At 38.2% G+C, this 23,654-nt stretch overlaps 1 protein-coding gene across 2 annotated transcripts; it reads right to left on the bottom strand.

Annotated features, from left to right (window-relative positions):
- Nucleotides 1-2,416: 2,416 nt before the first annotated feature.
- On the bottom strand, nt 2,417-21,488 carry RSPH3 (radial spoke head 3 homolog). Of its 2 annotated transcripts, XM_011376310.2 has the most exons (8): nt 21,409-21,488; nt 18,400-18,487; nt 9,511-9,652; nt 7,954-8,099; nt 6,757-6,960; nt 5,023-5,185; nt 3,360-3,446; nt 2,417-2,951 (listed from the first exon to the last, which is right to left on the bottom strand). In XM_011376310.2, the coding sequence occupies exons 1-8, from the start codon at nt 21,486-21,488 to the stop codon at nt 2,605-2,607; spliced, it is 1,257 nt and encodes a 418-aa protein (XP_011374612.2). In that variant the 3' UTR covers nt 2,417-2,604. The 2 variants fall into 2 exon arrangements, with proteins under 2 accessions (XP_011374612.2, XP_023376878.1); XM_023521110.1 differs by lacking the exons at nt 18,400-18,487; nt 21,409-21,488 and adding an exon at nt 17,071-18,188.
- Nucleotides 21,489-23,654: the final 2,166 nt, after the last annotated feature.

Here is a 23,654-nt window from a genome sequence, read left to right as displayed (position 1 = left end):
GGCTATGGCTATTGAGCTGTGTGTGTGTGTGTGTGTGTGTGTGTGTGTGTGTGTGTATGCATATATATGTATATACATACATACATATATGTATACTCTCTATATGTATATAGAGAGTATACATATATGTATGTATGTATATACATATATATGCATATATATACGCTGTTTCCTATATATATGTATATATAGAGAGTATACATACATACATATATGTATACTCTTTATATATATATATAAACACACACATACATACTTTCTGTGATTCACCTATAAACAAAAGAGAAAAGCAGAATGTGTTAAAATTTTCTATAGTAAGCAAAGCACATGAAAATTAAGATTATAGATTAAAAATTTGGCTGATGTGGTTAATGTGTTTTAACAACATGATGAGGAAATGAAAGTTTTCTAGGATATAAGAAATGGGTACCATTAACATTTTGATAATATGCAAAATGCCACTTCTCCCATCCCCATGATGACTTTTAAAGTAATTATAATCTCCAAATACTCTTTTCTTGTGCAAACCCTTCACTCTCCTACGTTTTTTAAAAAACCCACAAGACCGATAAGCAGTTCTTTCTCCTAATTAAAAAGGCAAACCACCTTATACATGGTGAAGACTGCATCCTTGCAGGTGAGGACTTGAGCCCAGGTGGTCCGGCTCTGGTGTCTTTTATTACCACCCTGTGCTGTCCTGACGGACTTCTCAGGCCAACGCAAGTCAGAATGGCTTAGATGCCATGATGCCTGCACTAGTGAAAACTACTTCTACCTCTCTATTTTAGTGATAAGGGAATTTATGCCAGAGATGATAATCTCTACACATTTATTACATATCATCAATTTTGTTACTATTTAGCTTCTGTTAGCTTAGTGTTAACAGAAAGGAACAGAACTCATAAGAAGAGTCTTAGCAAATGTGGGCAAAGCCAATGCGAATTTGAAGATTTTTATGCGTTTAACCCATCTGCAAAGTTCCTTGCAGTTATAAAAAATCTAAACATGGACCCTAAGCATAATGCCTGATGACATACCATAAATCTTTCATGTGCTTGAAGAAATTTTTCATAAACTTTGAGAAGATTTACAGTTTCTATTCAATATTTTTTTCTGCAGATAATAGATAACCTATCCCTCTAGGTTTTTTCCCAGGGACAGCGTCCTGACCTCTCAGTTACTTTTGTTTCTCTCTGGGTGGAACAGGAGGGCAGTTAGGCCCCACCGCCAGGTGCATCTGCAGCCTCCTGCATGTTGCCCGGCACACAGCAGCTCTGTTAACGTTCTCTTGCTGACCAAACTAATAATGACTGATTAAGAATGAAAATTAAAATACTGTCACACATACTTCAGAAGGGGTGCTATGAGGTGTAAATGATATAGTATACATGGAAAAACAGTTTGAGAACCATATAATGCTATACAGTCATACGGTACAAGTCTTTTTTACAACTGGAGAAAGATATTCTTTCTCCATTGTTAAAATCTGGATACATTTTTGCTACCTAACTTAAAAAAAAATTAAGGTAAATGTGTTGATAACTGCAAGGTATTTCAAATCACTACAGCTTACATATCTATAAATATTCTGAGAGAAATAGGCTGCATCTACCTGAAGCCGCAGAGGACTTCAGAGATAAAATATCTATGATTTTCAATCATGCAGGTATATTTTCGAAACCAGTTCAGATTCAAAAGTTAAATGTGAATTCTTGTACTATAATACAGTTGCCATATTTTAAAGAGAGATTTATATGTACTAAAATTGAAAGTTCTAAGATATACCGTTAGGAGAAAAATGCAAACAGTACATTTATATTGATACAAAGAAAAGTCAACCCATATATTTCTACATGTTAAAATATATATGTATGTAAATATCTTCAAAAAGGCCCAAAAGGTACCCCCCTGATTAATAACAGTGCTTACCGCTGAGGAAGGGCGTGGGTTTGTACAGGTGAGTAGGAATTTTAACTGTATTGGCCTGAAACTTTTTAATAGCAGGAACGTGAGAAAACAGATGAGAGCATATTAGTGAGTCACAGAACCCTTTGTGCCGTATTTGAATATTGGAGGTGGAAGGGGTAACTATCTGTTTAATTTTCTACAAACAAGAGTGTATTTTTGGTCCTTAAAGGAGGCACATCACGGCTTTCAGTAACATGACATTTGGGTTTTCTTTCACAGAGTAAGTTAGTTTTCCTATAGAGAAGAAAAGCTCGATGGCTGATGGTACTGATATCTAACATTAAACATCAGACTTACTGAAAAAAAAACAAAACTAACCCACAAATCAGAAAGATAAAGGAAAAATACATTTGTTAGTCGTATATGATGATAATGGGAAGCTCGTAATTAAGCATAATTCTCATCAGAGTTACGATATGGCTTCGAGATATTCTACTATTAAATAAACGGAGTATTTAAGTTTCACTTTTTATTAGTTTTATTATTTTAACAAATTTGATTTGCCCAGTCCATCAGACAAAAAGACATGTTGACGAGATACGGCATAATTCTTGTGGCCTGAGGGGACTCAGGCACCATCACCTGATTGCAATGCTGACTGGCCGTCGCTTGGTTTCGGGGCGCCCAAGCTGTCCTCTATTGTAACAGTTCTTCCTTCCCTAAAGATTTCCTCATTTCTCTCGACCCAGCTTCTTCTTCTTCCTCTTCTTCTTCTTCTTCTTCTTCTTCTTCCATGAGCTCCTTTTCTCGGGATGACATTTTCTCTGTATACCTGCCTTCATTCGGCGATCTGGGCAGGGAGTGTCTGTCCGGAAGTGGCCTCTGTGACTGCCATGCACTCTGGTCCTGGAACTCCGCATCCGCCAGCGAGCCTCTCGCTGTTTCCGTACCCCCAGGCCCGGTCTCGAGTTGCTCCGACTGCTGTTTGTCCTCCTTACGCTCATACATCCTCAGTCTCCTGTCGACCACATCGCGAATCAACACTGAAAAGGTATGTGTACAGAAATCACCGTGACGCTTTGTCTTTCAGTCGTTATAATGCTGACTTATCAATGAGTATCAAACATTCGCCAGACCTGGTCTCTTCCCCACATCATAACCTTTTATATGAAGTCAGCACACTTCACCTCTGTGCCACTTAGTGAACTGAATATGAATTATATTCAATGCTGGTTTTAACAAGATATCATTTATAAAGTAACGAAAGAAGATATTAATTGTAACCAAATTGTAGAACCGAAAATAATAATGAGGGCGAAAACTTGTGCCTTCGTTCATATATCTGATATACTGAAAAATCAAAAACTAAAACTGTAAAATTAACATCTTCTATTTATTGTTTCTACTGAAAAATTTTAGAGCTGACTTTTAAGTAAAATAAAAGAACTTACTGTCGAGCACGATTCTTCCCACCATGCTGTGTTCCATGGTTTTGTCGACTTCATTCATTAGCCATGGAAGGAATCCTATCTCAATATCTACAATTAAAAAAAAGTTAATTTTAATCATTAATTTTTATGAATCATTGGGAAGAATCTGCTTCCCCCCTAATGTTACAGTTTCACCAACATCGTTTTCTTCATACGAAATGTTAAACAGACTCACATAGCATGACTTTGGCCATAGCCTCTCTATATGTTCTGGTCCATTTTCTTTCTATTGCACTAGAAATAGTATTTTCAAAACACTGAGGCCCTCCTTGGAGCCAAAGCCCTTACAGCTGACTGTACAGGTGCAGTCTGAGATGGCTCAGGGAGGTGGGCTTGAGGTGGGGATGCGGGTCTGGAGCAGGACTGTCACACAGAGGCAATGCCTGGAAAGAGGATGCCCCGACTCGAGGGCATGTGAGCACAAGGCCATTCAGAAATGGGTCAGAAACCAAGTGTTTCCATTAGTGACAAAAATGAAAATCTATACTACTGTGCAAACTTTTTAAAAATATGGTCCATTACAATATACGTTTTTAATGTTCCACAATGGCTTTTTTTGGAGAGTAGGCATCTAATTTTTATTTTTCAGTGGGGTGACAATAGTGTGATAGACTATTATATTCACTATTATAAATAATTTTAGGCAGCAAGGCAGCAGGGAAGGGCACTGGGCCGGGGGTCGGAGTTCCGGTTGGTTGGAGGCCTAACCGCCCCCTGACCGAGTGTTCGGGAATTTATCTGCCCTATCCACCCCACAGGATTACCGGGAGGGTCAAACGGTATCATGTACAAAGACACTGTATAAATTACAAAGCACAACATAAATGTACACTAATAATATGTGTCTGTAATTTGACCTCTATGTACTGAATTGAATATGTAATCAGTGAAAATTGACGTTACTCACATCTGCCCCAGATACTGCGAGCCATTTGAAATAGGACCTGCACACAAAGCACTGCGGATCTAGGTACTGTGGGCCGAGGCGGGAGGGTGGCAGTGGGGACACGGCGACCCTCACTGGACTAGGTGAGAAGTGGCATCAGGGGACACTGACAGACAGCTCACAGGTCTGGGTTCTGCCAGGGCAGAGAGCGTTGTCTCCTTTTTTTTTAAAACCTCCAACACTGAATACAGCACGGGGATAGTGTAAACACCTCACTCAATAAATAAACGACCTAAACAGCTGCCCCCAAGAGGTTTTTGATTGAATAGGAAATCAGTGGAGAAAAAGGTAATAACAACTTACACATACAGAGTGCTTCATTGCTTACAAAAGTTTCTCAATATATTATGACGTTTAACTCCTAAATAATCCTCATTTCACACACAAGGAAACTGAAGGTCATAAAGCTCATTAATGATGAAACTGGGACCCAAATTCGCAGTCTTTGGCATGAAGTGCATATTTCTTTCTACTATCCATAAAGACAAACTAACATCCTAAAATCAAGATCTTTATGAGACACTTATTAGTAATAGTATGTACTTAAAACTATAATGGACTTCATTTGCTTCCGAGATAGAAAGATTTCAATTCAAAATAAAAATGGGCATGAGATAAATTTGAGCTGTGAAGAGGATGCTTATTTTAACAGTGAATCGAATAAAAACCTCCACAAACCTCTTTCAATGGGGTCAAAAAAGTAGCCTCCATCCCTGAGGCTGTCGAAAACGGAAGGGAGCAGGTCGGCCAGGTACCGCTGCGCGAAGGCTCGGGCGGCGATTTTCTGCGAAGTCTCGTTATGCTTGTGTATCACATCCCACTGCTGCTGCTTCCGGCGCTCCTGCCAGAGAAACGCCGTCGCCGGCGGTCACTTAGTTATTACGTCCTCCACAAGTACTGAAGCCAGTGAGTGGAGGACCTTTGACTGACGTTTGTGTCAAAAAACCGACAGCAAGGTATTCATTAAAGGTTCATATTTTTCATCAAGATTTTAAAGAATTTCACCAGCTAGTAGGTACTGAACTCAGAAAAGAGATGGAGGTTAAGGTAAAAGGGAGTTCCTGATACATTTTCAAATAAAACAATTTCAAAATATACATGTTTGACCATATGGATGATATCGAAGGATCAGAATAGTTACATATATTTCACTTAGTATCATAAAGCATTACTGATATGAAAATTATAGCTGCTTAGATGTTTTCAGCAGAGAACGTGGGCCAATGAATTGTCTCATTCGTAATCATTCTCTGAATCCATAAAGTTTTGAAAATTATAAATCCTTTCTTTTTTGTTGTTGCTTCTTGTTGTAGACCACATGATATCTATGAAGCTAATGAACAGTCTTCTCTACTCCCATGTAGAAGTATTAATACATTTTCTAATTAGTCTAGTTTCGAAGTTTAAGCAAATATAAATCTAGGTGATCTGTAGTTTTCATTTTTTTCAGAATGTTTCCGTATAGTAAATAAACTAGCAAATAAGTATTCTTTGATAAAGATTTCACTGATTGGTTCAAGAAAACTAATTTTGTCAGTGTTCATTTTATATTTGTAAACAGTCTTGCATTTACACCATCTTTATCATGACTTAAGCCTTATACTCTTTATACAATTAATTACTCATTTTGGAGGAAAACTGAAAGTCCATTTGACCAAGTAATGAGCAGAATATCCCAATAACTAAGCCTTTCTGTGGAGTAAGTTGGACTCTTGGGGAATCGTTTTAACTCTGGCAGGTGCTCAGGTGGTCCTTTATAATCTGTCGTTTCGGTGAACAACTTCGGATGACAGTTAACGCCAGGCCCAGAAAGACCCTGAGAGACTGCTGAGCTTCGTGTTTCCTAACTGGATGTTACTGGCATATTTTAAAAACTGGATTCTAAAACTTTCTTTACTACAGGTTTTCAAAACCTATAATTTAAAAAATCTTCTACAAGAACCTAAGTGGTTCTAGAGTGTCGCAGAGGGTACAGGGAAGGGCCTGGTCAGTAAGGCCCAGGATTCTATCCAGATCCTCCGCCGCTTCTCCCGCCTCCCTCAGATACATTCCACTTTTTCCTTCCACCTTTTCTGCCACTGACGCACGGCAAATTGAAGTACTTCTTTCACTGGGGCTCTTGAGCTTTAAGAGAGCCTTTCTTTCGGTTGGGACATATGCAATTGAAATCATTTCATTTAGGAACTTCTGGGAACTCAATTTAGGTACATTTATGTATGCCGGAATTTTAAAAATGTAATTCAGTTAATGAAAGATCTATGATCAGTAGAACAGGAGAGATCTGAACGACAAATAATATAGGTTGCTAACGTATTTCCAAAGATCTTTAGCTCTAGGACATATCACATGTAATTTTGGACGTGATCTGATAAAGAGCCAGAACGTCTACTAGAGAAAAGTAGAATCCTGTACCTTTTCCTCTCGGTGTCGTCTCTCTTGCTCTTCGAGTCTCTGAATTTCGGCCAGCTCAGCATTGCGTAACTCCTCGTACGCATACTGACTGGCCCGTAGGTTGGCCAACTCTTCCTCTTCCATTACTTCCAAAAGAGACTGCTCGATGGTCTTTCCCACCAAAACTTCTAACATTGGTTTAACTTCAAGATCAAAGTCAAAGAGCTTAAATACGTAAAACAAAGCAAATTTCAAATTTTCATCATGAACTAAATGCTTAATGAAAAAATATCCAGAACAGTAGCAATAACAGGATACTGTATATTGAGTGTCTTGTGTGTGCCGGACACTGTGCTGGTACTTTATTTATTTATGCTGTTTCTAATACTCAAAACAGCCCTGCAAGGCACACAGACTAGCATTTTGTTTATAGGCAAAACCTGATTAAGTCGAAATTATAAAAAGATCTGTGCAATCATCAAAATGAACCCTGACACTCAATTTTAAGATCAAACTCTGAAACTCAAGGGAAAAATATCCTTGCCTTTCTTATTCCCTGCCCTTTCTGCTCAATTTTTACTGGTTGTTTTTAATAACAGTTTGAAAAACTGAGGACACTGTGGTGATCCATCCATCTCTAGGACTTGGAGGCAAATATATCCTTCTGTGTAGCTTGTGAAAACTAATTTTATCTCCTGATCTCAGTGATAATTCGTTTAAGTTCCTTCAAGTCTTAAACCTCATTTAAGTCTGTATGTATATAAGCACTGCCTTCTCCGCTTCAATTTCATAAACTGCTCAATTTATACATTCCACATTGATACAAAAATGTAATTATTTTAGAACTTTTAAAACATAGATTATCTTCATAAAAGTTACGTAATCTATAAGCAACTAACAATCTTTTATGCCAAAGACTGTTTTTCCTTATTTGATACAAATCTACGTATATTCATACATTAAGCAAGTATGCAGACACATAAAAATCAAATGTGTAAATATTCTAAAAACATTTCTAATGATTTTTATTTCTGAAGAGTAAAGGGGGAAATCATAAACATTATTGAGTACTTCAGGATAAAACTATTAGAGATAAATTTGGAAAGAAGTAGAATCTTTCTGTTGTGTAGTGGTTTGTACTCATATTAAGCTTTTAATGAAGCCTAACTTTACCTATTTATAATGAAGATAGAGGGAAGTCCAAGTAATGTACTATACCTCTCCTTCTAGTATTTGGGTGGCCACATCTTTGCCAGTTTTGGCAGGAATAAAGAGTGGTGTTGGTGGTCTGTCCAAAAATGCATCTGTTTGGCATTCCATATCAACTTCTATTATGCGGTCAGCAATTTCTTCAAGGTATAATTCTAAGAGAATACCATATACATTGAGTTTGAAATTCTGGTCTATTTCAAGCATATATGTGTACCTGAAACTTCAGCTCCTATAGAATTAAATGGATTAGAAAGTAAGTCTTAGAAAGTGCTCGATTCAAATATTGTACTAAGCATTTTTATATTTTTGGAAGACTATTGAATAAGTCAGGCTAAAATATTGCACATCAAGAAAGCACTGAGCTTTGTATTTGAAAATGAAACTAAAGAAGAATATAAAATCATAAATGCATATTATAAGATGTAAAGTACAATAGGGAATGGAAAGTTAATTATCTATATAATTGAGTACTAAATGTACTCAATTATAATGTACAAAGTAAATGTACAAAGATTTGAAAATTCTTGGATATTTTTTAAAATTATGCACCAAGTCACTATGTTACTTGATGCTCCTTCTAGCTTACAGATTATACACAGATACAGACAAATGAATTTCACCTCTGGAAAAATTTATATGAGGCAAGGACAGTGTGGTGTTACGCAAAGACCATGAGAACTGGAGTCAGATGTTGAACATGGGACCTACCAAATTACATCCTCTTTAGGCCTCAGTTTCTTTATCTGTGAAGGGATCATAATTATCTGTCACAAGGAGTCTTTGTAATAATAACAAAGATACACAGTTAAAAGACCTGGTATAGTCTCTGAGATACAGGAAAAACTCAAAAAATGGCTATTGTTGTATCAGTTAATATTCCGAAGGGATAAATAAATATTAAAATCTAGTTCTCACAGAATTACAGCTGTATTGGCTAATCACAGACATACTCATTCTAGACTTGGCCTCAGGCTAGGGAAGAAAGTATGGACCGGTTCTGCTCCTTTCGCTTTTACTGCCCAGAAATAACTCTGACGAATCTATTCACCATCTTGGCAGGGTGCAAGGCGAATCTTCAGTAGTTACATCGGTCCAAGGAAAACACCAAGTATGGTCTGACTATCAGGATTTTGTCAACAACACAGCTAGACTCACTAGGTCCCGGTAAGTCTCTCGAGCTGAGAATAGCTAGAATAGCAGGAAAAGCCTGGCACTGGGCTGGGAGAGTCTCTGTGGCCCGGGGGCCTACGCAGAGTGAAAGAACAACAGGAGAGAAGGAAGAGGCCCGTAGCAGAGGGGATGAGGGCTCCCTCCGAATGGGTTTCCTCTTCTCTGGTCGTAAAATTCCTTTTTAAGAACAATCCTGTCTCACGCTCTAAGGAATATCCAAAATTATAATAATACATAGTCTATGAATTCTTTTAATGAATGGACTTCTCCCAAGTGACAGGGGAAGTACCAGACAGCAGAAAAGATAATAAATATAAAGGCCAAGTAAAAAAAGAGCTGACTTAGAAAACTGAGCACACCAAGGAGCCACGAAGCCAATGGCACGGCACACACCTGTCTGCACATCCACATGCTTTCTGCCTTCCACAGGTTCTGGCGTTCGTGGTCTGAGCTGTTCTCGGTTTCGTTTTCTGGCAAGAGCCCTCTTCTGAGCCTGCTGTTGTCGCTGAATCTCTATACTATCAGGCTGCCCATGCTAAGAGTGACAGAAAATGCATCTGAAGTTTAGACGATATTTCTCAAAGCATATAAAACTGCATTTGCTAAAGTGATTCCTGAATAGTATAGAAAAGTGATTTCTGGATAGTGTTATTGGGCTTCCCGATTATCAGTAACCTGATTATTAAAATTTTATTTGAACTATGCCGGGTAATTATGAAGGTGTTGGAAAAAGCATAAAACTTCAAAGTATGACTGGTAACTGGCATAAATGGGTGCAGAATCTTATCTAATAAACTGTTTTTCCTCATTCAAGTATTTTTATCATGAATTCCTCTCATGCCTAGTAATCTAGTATACTGATATAATCTTCAGTAATAATAAATTTCAATATGTAAAGAAATTGAAAAGCACTAAGATTTTTTTAAAATCTGAATTTCATTAGGACAGAATTTCCTTCAAAATATATTAGCTCAAAGAAAACATCCTCAGTCTAAACAAAGCCTGTCCAAATACACGAAATAGCTAAGGGATTGAAAATATAATAATTCACAGTAGTTCGGTACTATTTGGAGGTCCTTGATTTCATATCTGTTATCTCATTTTGAAATCACTCTCTAGTTAACCTGTCTTATCTCAAGGCAAATATGAAAATAGAGGGAAAATATGAAGGTACTTTAATATTTAAAATTAGAACTCTATGAACATTTTACCTGAAATGACAATAACATTAAAGTTAAAAAAACATATATCCCTAATACAATGGCTGTCATTTAAGTGCATAGTTTTTTTGAAGTTGTGATGAGATGATACCATGCATTTTATGCTGTTTTTCTAATGTAACACTATCTATCATAAACTTGTATTATGTAATACATATCTGTATTACATTGTGGAAAAAAAAGCATTAGCTCAGAAGCACAAATTCCAGCTCTTCAATTTATTGGTTACTAGGATTAGTAAAGCTTGGACTAATAACCTAAGTTTTCAGATATTCAGTTTTATCATCTGTACAAGAGGAATAACTAATAACATCTATCTAAGATTTTGGTTTTAAGGAACAATTCAAATGATAACGTAACAAGTCTAACACAATACCTGACGTAGACTAGCTCTTCCCATCTATAGATATCATTTTATTTTATTATAAAATAACCACATTACCCTCTCCCCCCAAATCACCTATAATTCCATTTTTCTAATTCGATTACTAATACCATTTTGAAATCGTTTAGTGAAGATATTTTACCTTGTGTATATATTCTACATTATTATAAATACCAACGTTGATTTATTTCCATTTTCTTAATGGAACGGAATTACGGCCATGCATTTGAACATTTTGGTCAACAGTGGACTGCAGGTATGATGGTGGTCCCATAGATTATAACGGAGCTGACAAACTCCCATCAGCTAATAATGCTGTGGCCGTTGTATGCCTCATGTGTTTGTGGTGATGCTGGTGTACACACCTACTGCGCTGCTAGTCATGTAAAAGTGTAGCACACACACTCATGTACAGTACATAATACTTGATGATGATAATAAATGACTGTTACTGGTTTGTCTACCAGATTGTACTTTATCATTTCTACTTTTAAAAAAAATTTTGTTTTAAAACACTATGCCATGTTCCGCTGGCATTAGCCTTATCCATCTCTTGTTTGGTGTCTCTTGATTGCATCATTTTCTCTTGTGCCTGATTTAATCTCACGTTGTTTTGCGTGGTAACGTACTGTACAGGCTTGTAGCCCAAGAGCAATAGGCTATACCATATAGCCTAGGCGTGTAGTAGGCTGAACATCCAGGTGTGTGTACCTCTATGATGTTTGCACGACAATGAAACTGCCTAATGATGCATTTCACAGAATATACTCCTGTTGGTAGGCAGAGCGTGACTGTATAGATGTCAGCTCCTGAAAGATTTGGGGTAACATAAATGCAACAAGTTCATTTTAGAAACATATTGCCCAACTCGACTGTTTCAGGGTCTAGTTGAAAAAATTTTTTAAAAGTTTTATTTAGAAATAATTCACAGGAGGTTGAAAAATAGTAGATAAGTGTCTTGTGTACCCTTTACCTAGTTTTTTTCCAATGGTGACATTTTATATAATTGTAGCATAACATCAAAATCAGAACATTAACACAGATAAAATATTAACAGATCTAATTCAGTTTTCACATTTTTTTATATGCATTGATTTGTGTTTGTGTCTATGTATAAGGTACTATGTGTTTTTGTCCCCCAAAAAGATTTGTATAACCAGCACCACAGTTAAGATAGAGGCCTGTTTCATGACCACAAAGGGGCTCCTTTGGGTATTCCTTTATACTTCTCCCAAGTGCTACCTTCATCCCTGTCCCCTGGCAACCACTAATTTGCTCCCTATCTCTGTAGTTTTGTCTTTTGAGAATGTTACATACAAGGAATCAAACAGTATGTAACCTTTTGAGATTGGCTTTTTTTTTTTTACTAAGCAAAATGCTCTTGATATCCACCCACATTGTTAAGTGTATCAATAGTTGTCCATTTGTTACTGATTAGTCTTTGATTGTATGAATATATAAGGTTTGTTTAACCATTCACCTATTGAAAGACACTTAGGAGGTGTTTTCAGTTTGGGCTATTATGAATAAAGCTGCTACGAAATGTTCATTCATGTACAGGTTTATGTAAATATAAGTTCTCATTCCCTGGGATAAATGTCTAAGAGTGCAATTGTGGAGTCAAATGGTAAGCACCTGTTAGTTTTAATAAGCAGCTACTGAACAGTTTTCCAGAGTGGATAGGCCATTTTACGTTACCATCGGCAACGTATGAGAGTTCCAGTTGCTCCACATCCTCACAAGCCCATTATTACCAGTATTTAAAAATTTTAGCTTTTCTAACAGGTGTGTAGTTATGGTTTTAATTTGTATTTCCCTAATGACTAACAATGTTGATATACTTTTTAATGTGTTTATTTGCCACCCATACCTCTTCTTTGTTGAAATATATGCTCACGTCTTTCGACCATTTTCTAACTGGATTATCTTTTTTTTTAGAGTTTTGAGAGTTCTTAATATATTCCAAATATAAGACTTTTGTTGGAAACGTGGTTTGCGAATATTTTCTTCCAGTTCGTAACTTGTCTTTTCACCCTCTTATAAGGATTTTTCATATCACCAAAGTTTTTAATTTTGATGCAGTCCAATTAATTATGGTTTTTTTCCCCTCTGGATTGTGGATTGGGTGTCATATCTAAGAACTCTTTCCTTAGGCCTAGATTCTGAAGGTTTTTTCCCCTTAAAAGTTTATAGCTTTGCACTTCACGTTTAAATCCACGATCCATTTGAATTAATTTTTGTATATGGTATAAGGTTTAGGTTATGGTTCACTTAATTTTTTTTTGGTCTATAGATGTTCAATTGCTCCAGCACCATTTGTTGAAAGGCTATATTTCCTCTGTTGAACTGCTTTTGTCCCTTTGTCAAAAATTAGTTGGGTGTATTTGTGCTGGTACATTTCTGAGTTCTCTATTGTGTTCCATGTATCTATTCCTCCATCAATACCACCCTGTTTTGAAATAATTACAAATATTATCTATAGTAAGTCTTAACATAGGGTTGAGTGATTATTCCTGTTCTTTTTCAAAATAGTTTAAACTATTTTAGTTCCTTTATCTTTCCATATGAATTTTGGAATAAGCTTGTCTAGATCTATATAAATCTTGCTAGAATTTTGACAGGAATTGTGTTATAGACCAATTTGGGGAGAATTAACATCTTTACTGTGGTGAGTCTTTCAATCCATGCATATGGTTATGTCTATTTCTTTAGATCATCTTTCTTTCATCAGTGTTTTGTGATTTTTATCTTACGGATCCTGTTGTTAGATTTATACCTGGCTATTCCAGGTTTTTGGATTGTAAATGGTATTGTGTTTTAAATTTTGTTTTCCACATGTTCCTTTCCAGTACACAGAAATATGACTGATTTTTGTGTGTTGATCTTGTATCCTGAAGTGTTGCTCAACCCTAGTTCTAGGTCTTTTTGTAGACTGAATGGATTTTCTAGGTAGACAATCGTTATCATCTTCACTTAGGGACAGTGCTATTTCTTCCTTTCTGATCTGGATCTAGCACTGGCTAGAACTTCCAGTACTATGTTGAGTAAGAGTGGTGAGATTGGACATCCTTGCCTTTTTCCAGTGTAACAGGGAAAGCATTCACTCTTTCACCATCAAGTATAACATTAGTTGTAGGTATTTTGTGAATGCTCTTCATCAAGTTGAGGAAATTACCCTCAATTCTTAATTTGTTGTGCTTATCATGAATGAGTGGTAAATTCTGTTAAATACTTTTTCTGCATCAATGAATATGGTCGTGGGATTTTTCTTCTTTAACCTGTTGATATGGTAGAGTAAACTGATTTGCATATGCTGGAACACTCTTGCATTCCTGGAATAAATCTCACTTGGTCAGAGTATATAGCTCTTTTTAGATATTGCCAGATTTTATTTGCTAATATTTTGCTGAGGATTTTTGTATCTACATTCTTGACAGCTATTAGCCTAAAGTTTTGTTATTGCTATCTTTGTCTGATTTGGGTATTGGGGTAATACCGGCCTTATAAAATAAGTTGAGAAGTGTTCCCTCCTCTTTCATTTTCTGGAAAAGACTGTAGAATTGATGCAAATTCTTTTTTATATGTTTGGTAGAATTCGCCAATGAAATCATCTGGGCCTGGAGATTTCTTTTTGGGAAATTTTAAAATTTGAAATTTAATATCCTTACTAGTAATAGGACAATATCCTAACTAGTTATAGTTATAAATTAATATTTGTTAATTGAATTTTGGTGGTTTGTAGTTTGAAGAATTAGTCCATTTCATCTATATCGTTGAATTTATGTGTGCAGATTTAATTGCAGTATTCCATTATTATCCTTTTAATCTTCTAATGGATGCAGAATCTGTAGTTGTATCTCAATATTAATACTTGATATCTGCTACTTCTTTTTTTATTTCTTCGATAGTCTTGCTAGAAGGTTATCTTTTTGAAGAACTTGTGGTTTCACTGATTTTTATCTATTTTTGTTTTCCATTTAATTGATTTCTGCTTTTATCTTTATTATTTTCTTCCATCTGCTTGCTTTGGGTTTATTTTGCTCACCTTTTTCCAGTTTACTGTGGTAGTTTAGATTTTTGATTTGAAGTCTTTCCTTTTTTCCCCGTCAACACTGCTTTGGCTACATCTCGCAACTTCTGATATGTTGTATTTCATTCAGTTCTAAGCATTCTTTTCAAAATGTCCTTAATGCTTCCTCTATGGGTTATTTGAAAGTATATTGCTTAATTTATGTTTGAAGATTTTCTTGTTATTTTCTATTACTGATTTCTAGTTTGATTGCAGTTCAGAGAACCATACTCTGTATGATTTCAATTATTTTAAATACATTGAGATTTGTTCTATGATCCAGGATGATATCTCTTTGCGTAAAGAAAATAGTTGCTCCAGGTATTATAATATATTATGTACCTGATCATAACCAAGATCGAGGATTGATATTTTACCACTTCAGGTGAAGTGTAAAAATCTTACTTCGAATTAGATCCTTTTAGTCTCCCAATTTTAAAAATGTAATCAAAATGTAATCTTAAATATTCCATCTATACACATTAAGCACTGTATCAGCTGTGATAATTTTGCTTCGACCATGAAACAATTTTTCAAACTCTGGAGAAAGATGGTTTATTAAATTTATCCCTAGTTTCACCTATTCCATTGTTCTATCTTCTTTCCTGAGGTCCCAAACCTTCTTAACATTTCCTTTCCTTCAGTTCTTTAAGGGGAGGTCTGCTGGTGACGAATCCTCTGACGACACCACCCCAGTAAAGTAGGGCATCCACTTGCTTTTCTTCATCTCAGAATCACTTAATTTCCTTTTCATTCCTGAAGAATATTTTCACTGGATTAGAATTATGGCTTGATAGTCCTTCTCTTTCAAGGCTTCAGAAAAATTGTTCCACTTTTTTTCTGGACTTCATGGTTTCAGATAAGAAATCCACTGTTATTTAAATAAATAACTGTTCCCCTTCCAATAATGTGTCACATTTCTATAGCTGCTTTCAAGAGTCCGTTTTTAACTTTCAGAAATTTGACTTTGATGAGTCTTAGTGTGAATTTCTTTAGGTTTATCTTGCTTGGTTTCAATCGGCTTTTTGGATATGTAGATTTATGCCTTTTGCCAAATTTGTGAAATTTTCAAGCACTATTTCTTCATATATTTTTTCAGTTATACACTTTTTCTCTTCTTCAGAGACTTAGATAACATGAATGTTAGCCATTTTGTTGTTGTTTCTTTCTCTGATGCTCTTTTTTTGTTTATTTTCTATCTGTTGTTCAGACTGGGTAATTTCCATTTATTTGTTTTTGAATTCATTGTTTCCTATGTCACCTTCGATGAATCTGTCCTGTGAGTTTTTAATTCTGGTTATCGTATTTTTCAGTTCTATATTTTCCATTTGGATCATTTTTGTATTTTCTCTTTGTGAATTTGTTTTTTCATTTGTTTCAAGAGTGTTCATAATTATTCATTTTTTATTGAAACACTTTTTCTGATTACTGCTTTAAAATCCTTGTCCGGTTCCTATAATTGAATCATCTTGGTGTTGTCATCTCTTGATTGATTTTTTCTCATTCAAGTTGTGACTGCCCTGGTTCTTGGTATATTTTTTTTATTGTATCCTAAACATTTTGGGTATTGTGTGAGACTCAATTTTTAAAAATCTTTTTAGCAGGAAGTCACCCCTTTTTGTTTTGGCGTGCAGGCATAGGTAGAGATAGAAGTCCCACATCCTACTGGGCCCCATGGACACCACCCCACTGAAAGCAGAGGGTTAATGTGTAACACCTTATTGGTGCCTGGTGGGGTGGTATTTCAGCTCCTTGCTATGCTCTGCTGACACTAGTGTTGGGGTACAGGGGCACGGAGCTCTGACTAGCACTGCCTTATTCCACCTTGTGCTGGCAGATAAATGCTGAAATTCAGCTTCCTCTTGGCTCTGACATCATGCCAGCAAAATAGGGCACTCCCCTGTACCATGTGTTACCACGTCACTGCCCCTGGGTGAGGGTGGAAGTTCAGCTTCTTACTCTACCCTTGTTGACACCACCCCAGTAGGTGAATAGGAGCACTGATTAATAGAGCACTGATGCTGCCATGTGGGGATGGAGGCCAGCTCCACATCTCAGCCTTAACGATGCCATTGGGAGGGGCAGGAAAGTTTTTCCTTTGGTGTTTGGCTGGGGAAGGGGTAGCATCATAAAAGGGTTTCTGTTCTGCTAGGCTGCCATTTTCCCAGTCTTTTAGATGGAGGGATCAGGCTTTTCTTGGAGGTTCCAGGTTGCAGACTTCTCCAGTGCTCTGAATGGAATATGTGGGAGGCAAAAAGAAAACTCAGTGAACTCATTACCATGTTGTTCGAATCCTGAGGTCCCTTGCCGGTCCACCTTTTGGAATCTTCCTATGTTTGTTGTGCTAAGTCCAGGGTTTTTCAGAGGGATGAATAGGAAGGGATTGGTGAATTCCTGCTTGTCTGGAACTGGAAGTCTCAGGATAGACTTTTAAGGTAAGGTGTTAAATGACTAAAGAACTTTAAAAAAGTATATCAAATCACCGCAATATTAATTTTTTAAAAAAAGAACTAAGAAAGTGATTCTCCTTTCTACTTTTGTTCTAGGAATGCTAGTGCTCATTGCTGCTGCCGTAAGAAAATGCCAAAACATGTCTACATCGTATATATGAGCTATTGTTTCCAAATGCTGGTGCTAGAACTGACTGCTCCAGAACGTCCAGAAATTTATTAATAGTGCATGTTCTGGTGTCCAACCCTCGGAGGTTCTAACAGTAGATCCCACGTACAGCTGAAGCATATGTACTTTTAATGAGTATTCTAGGTGGTTTTGATGTGCACTGCCTTAGAAGATCTAATATTCCATATATCATCACCATGTGTTTTTAGGCACTTATGTCATGTAGTGTTTACAGATTAATTTAATTATATTTCTTTTCTGTGCCAAGAAATCATCACTCTTGTTATCACACCATGTCTTACTCATCTCTGTATCCTACGTAGCCAGCGCAGGACCGAAAACTCAATAAATATTTGTTCGGTGAATCAAAGAAAGCATAATTCAGAATTTTTAATTAAATAATGATAATAGTATTAGAGAATGAGATAACATAAACAAACCTGAATATATTAGACCAGTGCTACTCAAGGTGTGGTCCTCAGACTAGCATTGTCTGTGAACTGTTTAAACTGGTCTGTAACAATTTAATTATAAAAGCAGAGAGTAGAAGTTTATAAAGCTTTAGAGTAGTTTTCCAGAGTTCTGTTAATCTAATAGAAAACTGGGGCTTATATTTTTCATTTGTGGTAAGATACACATAAAAGTTATCGTAACCATTTTTAAGTGTATGGTTCAGTGGCATGAAGCACATCCACGCTGTGGTGCAGCCATCACCACCATTCGTCTCCAGGACACTTTTCATCTTGTAAGACTGGAACTCTACCTATTAAATAATAACTCCCTATTTCCCCTACCTGCCCCGGCCCTTTGCAACCACTGTCGGGCTTGTATTTTGCTGTCTTTTTTTTTTCCCCCTAGTAATCCATCTTTATTTTATTTTATAAACATTCTAGTCTGCAACAGGTTAGAAATTAAAAGACAGACAGACACTGGTCTTTCACCAGATGTAGTGAAAAGCTCTGTGCTAAGACTCTCCAAACTCTACTTACCAGTGGCACTGTCTGAAGGGCGTAAGTGTTGCCTCGGATCACCCTTCTGTCGTACATTATGTTTCCGTAAGGCATAGGTTCTTCCGCTCTGTAAAACAGCGCATTCTAAATAACTGCTGGAATAGCCTGTTGGTACCAGTGAAGTCAATTCATTTTTAATAAGACTTGACTAAGATGAAAATATTTTCAGAAAACAGATTTTTGTTTTAGCACAGTCCATAAAATAAGAAGACGAATGGCTACTATTTTGGGGTGCTTATTATATGCCGAGCCCCTCCCATGTTATTTTATTTATTGCTTACAATAAGCTTCAAGTGGAGAACTATAATGCCCATTTGACAGAGAGGAAGTAAACTAAAAGAGGTTCTGCCCAAGGTCACCTAACTAGTGAGTGGCAGAGCTGGATTTAGACTGTTAAATGTTAGAGTACATAACATTAAAAATGGCCCAATTGAAAAGGGGCCCACCCTAAAGAACTGGCAAAAGTTTGATTCAAGGATAAAAAGTTACAATAATAAAATCAGGCTCAATAAAACAAATTAAATTTTTCATTGTTCTTTAACCTCAAAGATCTCTTAACATTATATTGTTTTAAATATTAATAAAATTTTAATTTGGGGCATCATAATGATCAATAATGAAAAACACACAGTTGACATTTTCATTCAACTTCTTTAAATGATCTTCTATTTATGGTTATGAAACCAAGTGTCACTGTATACCAGTAATGGTACTCTATCAAAAATGATTCTCAGAGGGCTAGCAGGTAGCTGATTTATCGTATATTGAAACCACTACTGGAAAACCTAACTTCATATTACTTAGAGCCCAGGCATCTACGCTGCTCCTCTTACTCGACCTCTGGGCAGTGTTCCGCTCAGCCGGCAGCCCATTCACGACAGCCCTCTCCTTCCTAAGCCTCTGTGACATAACCATATTCTTTTGTTTGTTTTTCTCCGACTTCTCTGACTGCTCTTTCTCAGCCTGTGTTTGCTGCCTCCTCCTGTATGGGAGGATTTCCTCAGGGCTCAGCCTTCTCTTGTCCTTAGCTGATCTCATCCATTCTTAAGGCTTCACTTATGATCCTAAAACTCCGAATTTTATATATTTTTTGCTCAGAATTCTCCTCTGGGCTTCAGGCATGTATATCTGATTGATATACTCATTGACATCTCACTAAGATGTCTGAAAGGCAACCTCAAAATTGAACTAATTTTTATTCTCCCACTCAACTTGTTACTTCTTTAGTGTTCCCTATTTCATTAAATGGTACCATTAACCACGCACTTGGCTTAATCTAGAAGCCTTGGAGTCAGCCATGATTCTTTCCTCTTCCCAGCTCCCTACCATCCAGCAAGTCCTATTGAGTTTACCTCCGCAAATCTTTCTCACACCTATACGTTGCTCACTGCCCCCACTGTCTTTTACCTGGACCACTGCAAAAGTCTCTTAACCATCTAGAACAAAATTTCCCCCTCAATCTGTTCTATACATTGTAGCCAGTGATCTGTTAGAATGAAAAAATCCAAACAAGCTTACTTGATTAAAGCCACACAGTGCTAATCGTGAGGACAGACTTTGGTTTAGTTTTCATGCTATCAAAAGCCAAAAAGGAAAAAAAAAAACACAAAAATACCTATTGCTGGTGAGGATGTGGGGAAAGGATATGTTTAAACATTCCTGGAGAAATGTATTATTCCATCTGTTCATATTAAAAATATACACTCTGGGAATCTGACTCATAAAAATATTAAGAGGCCAGTACATAAAATTGTTTACTGAAACCTCGTTTTTCATGGTAGAAATATGAAGCAAAATGAGTATCTATTGACAGTGGAAAATTTTTAATAACTCATATAGTATATCCATACCAGGGGCTATCAGGCTATCAAAAATAATTGAAGGAATTTCCACAAAGAATTAAGTGAGAAAAGGAAAATGCTAAGAATTGTGTATGTCATCGTTGCTACGAAGCAGACAAAGCTCTTGTATGCGTGTATCAGTCTGTATATTTTATACATTTGTACAGAAGCATTCATGCAAGATCACTAACATGGTTTACCTTGAGGGCAGGAGAGGAAGAGCAGGTTTGCCAGGAAAGGGGCTGGGGCACTAAGAATGCACCCGAGCATGAATGACAGGTCATAAAAAATGATATATAGGTATTTATGTAAAATTGAACATGTATGTGTATGTATACATAAAATTAGAAAAAAAAATTAAAGCTTCTAATACAGAGAAGAAAAGCCCATTTTTATGGAATTGTATTTTTTATTTGGAACTAAACCTTCTATATAAATGTATATATGTTCATATATATGTGTGTACAAACAAAGAGGGGTAGAATAATAATATAAGATTGTTAAATTTGTTTAGAGAGGGAAATGGGAGTGGTGGTGAGGAGATAATTAACATTGCCTTTATTCATCCTTACTTTTTACTTTTCATTTGCTTCAAGCGCATCTTACTTTTGTAAATTGAAAATCACCAATAAAGATAATTTTAAACTGAAATATCAAATACACACACATACACCCCACTCCTTCCAATGGCTTGAATCAACGGATTAGTTCAATATAAACAAAGTCCTGCAACTTGCTTATCAACTAACTCAGTTTTCTTATTTGCGTAATGGAGTCATAAAACTAATTTCACAGCACTGTGGACTAAGAAAGAAAATGTATGTAAATACCCCTGGTTAGGTGCTTGGCACACACTGGCCAACAACAAACGTTAGTTGACTCAAACTTTGTGAAATAAGCCGGATCCCCATACATGTTATCGATCATGCCAGCAACTTATTATCCCTTATAAGTTAACTAAGGGAGGCCACCCATGCCCCTTCTTGCTTCATGCTTCCACACACGAAAGAGTTCTTCGGGGAAGAAAGTGTATTTCGACAGGTGTAGAGAAGGGAAGGCAGCATAGGCAGGTTTTACCAGGGGGGAGGGACCACGCGATGGGCGGGGGACAGGTGGGGACCACACAGGGACTGGGTGGCTCACTCACGGCTGTATAAGGCCGTCTCGGTAACGGCGGCGCTGGCAGGGCAGGGCCCGGGGTCGGCTGGTGTAGGTGTAGGTGCCCATGGTCCAAGAGGCGCGGTCAGTTAACCTGGAGGCCACGTCCGGGGTCGAACCACTTCGCTTTTGATGGAGCTTGGCCTCCAAGCAGGTGGGCGCTAAGGCGTCGTGGGAGCCGGAGAGGTTTACGCGGTGCCAAGGGCAGGGACTACGGGACGCGAGGAGAGACGGGAAGAGCGGAGGCGGGCGGGACGGAAAGTTGCCAGGGCAGGAGGTGGGCGCTACGCTCGACTCGCTCGGGGAAGCGCAGAGCTCGCCGGCGGAGCCAGCTCCGGTTGCCCAGCAACCGCGACTTCCGCCCAGGCACCCGACCTCGGGGCTGCAGGGGGCGGGCTTCGCGGGGACGCCTGCGCGCCGGCGCACTTCCGGCCTTTGGCTCCGCCCACCCGCGCCTCGGGGGCGGCCGTTCCCGCGCGTGTGGAGCTTCCTGGACTGGGTGGGGGGCATGGCGGCGTCGGGCATGGCGGCCTCGGGCATGGCCTCGGGGCGTCCCGGCAGCGGTCCTCGGCTTCACTTCGGATTGTGGCTTTCGGGGCTGGTGTTGGCGCCATTACCCCAGGCTCCCGCTCGTTGGAGGGTCTTCCCGGCTGGTCTGCCCTGCCGCGTCGCCACCTCCGGTTGTGCACGTACCACGGTGGCGCGCGTGTGGCAGCCGGGCTCCAGCTCTGTTACGTGCCGGGCCGGCCAGGGCTGCCACCCCCCGCAGCCTTGCCCCCCGTCTTTTCCGCTTACCGCTCTGTCGCTGGCACCTTGGGACCCTTGGTCCACGCAGTGGCAAGGGCGGCCCCGCAGACTATGTTGGGAACGGGGTGGGAGCTTTGCTGAGTCTCTTGGTACCCTGTACCTACATCTGTTAGGCCTCGGGCTTTGAACAATTATGGATCACGGGGCGGGTCTGCGCTCAGAAGGCAGAGGCTTCGATTTTCGTGTTAGCAGTGTTAAAACTATTGTAGTGTGCCTGTTCCTGATTGATGAGTTAGTTGCATTTATTCCTTCAGTTTAGCCATATGCTGTCTGGATTTGAATCCAGGTTCTACAATGTCCTATCTCCATGACTTCCCACAAATTAATGCTTTTGTGCTGCATCTTCCCAATGTAAAGTGGGGACACTAGAATTTATCTCTTAGGGTTTGTCATGAGAATGAAAAGTTAATAAATGTGAAATATTAATGTTCGGTAAAAAACAACAACAGTATATTAAGATCTAGATTTCTCCAGTGAGCTGAAGTGTTGTAGCCGCCAGCCCCCGAAAGACACACAGACCACCAGAAATCAGTGAGTTATAGGAAACACACTCTTTATTCAGCCAGCTGGGTCTGCCAGGGGTACGCAGACCCCAAATTAAGCAGCCCCGAAATGTAGAGGTACAGGGTTTTTAAGCCCCAAATCCCATTCTTCATTCTGTCTGAACACAAAGGTCTATTTTTCTTCTATTCACTACCTGTTGACCCACAGGTCAGGTGTGCAAGCGGGGGTACAGAAGCAGAAAGCTTATTGTTAGAATGTTACGTTCCTATGGGTGACAGCCTATGTTCCCATGGGCGATAGCCAAACTGTAATTTTCTAGCCAGCACATTCCCCACTGGTCTTAGCGGAAAATCCAAGCCTTGATTCTTCATGCGGAATTTGCTCATAGCCTCTATTTTGTAATACTAAAAGTCTGATAGAATTAATTTTCTTCCTTATATATGTAAACAAGAAATCGAGGAAACATGAGCTAAAAGTTAACAAGAGGAGGAGGAGGATTAAAGGTCCAGCTACAGCAGATAGAAGGGTTGTTAGCCATGGTGACCAATTGAACATCCTGTGAAACCAGTTATTTGATTTTAGTCTCTGTTTTTCCCTGGCATCTAAATTTCTCTGTACTAGTCGTAATCTTTTTCTAATTATTCCAGAGTTATTGGCATAGAAGCAACAGGTTTCACCTAGAGCCATACATAATCTATCTTGTTCTAAGAATAATAAGCAACAGGTTTCACCTAGAGCCATACATAATCTATCTTGTTCTAAGAATAATAAACTTAATAAACCTCTTCTATTCTGAAGGACTACTTCTGCTAGTGAATCGACTTGAAGTTCTAGCCTGCTGAGCTCAGTTAAGTTTAGGGGAGTTTCTACCCTGACATAGTAAGGGTGTTTTGGGTTTAGGCACAACCAGCAATCTTGCCCTAT

This window comes from Pteropus vampyrus, unplaced genomic scaffold, assembly GCF_000151845.1.
Source record: "Pteropus vampyrus isolate Shadow unplaced genomic scaffold, Pvam_2.0 Scaffold292, whole genome shotgun sequence".
Classification (NCBI taxonomy): domain Eukaryota; kingdom Metazoa; phylum Chordata; class Mammalia; order Chiroptera; family Pteropodidae; genus Pteropus; species Pteropus vampyrus.
This window is presented reverse-complemented; position numbering and strand designations above follow the sequence as displayed.

What these genes read in the sequence shown, in the direction of transcription:
- RSPH3 (XM_011376310.2), bottom strand. Translation starts at nt 21,488, where the DNA reads ATGGGCACCTACACCTACACCAGCCGACCCCGGGCCCTGCCCTGCCAG. An exon ending in CGAGACGGCCTTATACAGCC is followed by an intron (nt 18,488 to 21,408) that starts GTGAGTGAGCCA and finishes GCTGTTTTACAG; the next exon opens with AGCGGAAGAACCTATGCCTT. An exon ending in GCATGTGGATGTGCAGACAG is followed by an intron (nt 8,100 to 9,510) that starts GTGTGTGCCGTG and finishes GTATTCTCTTAG; the next exon opens with AATTATACCTTGAAGAAATT.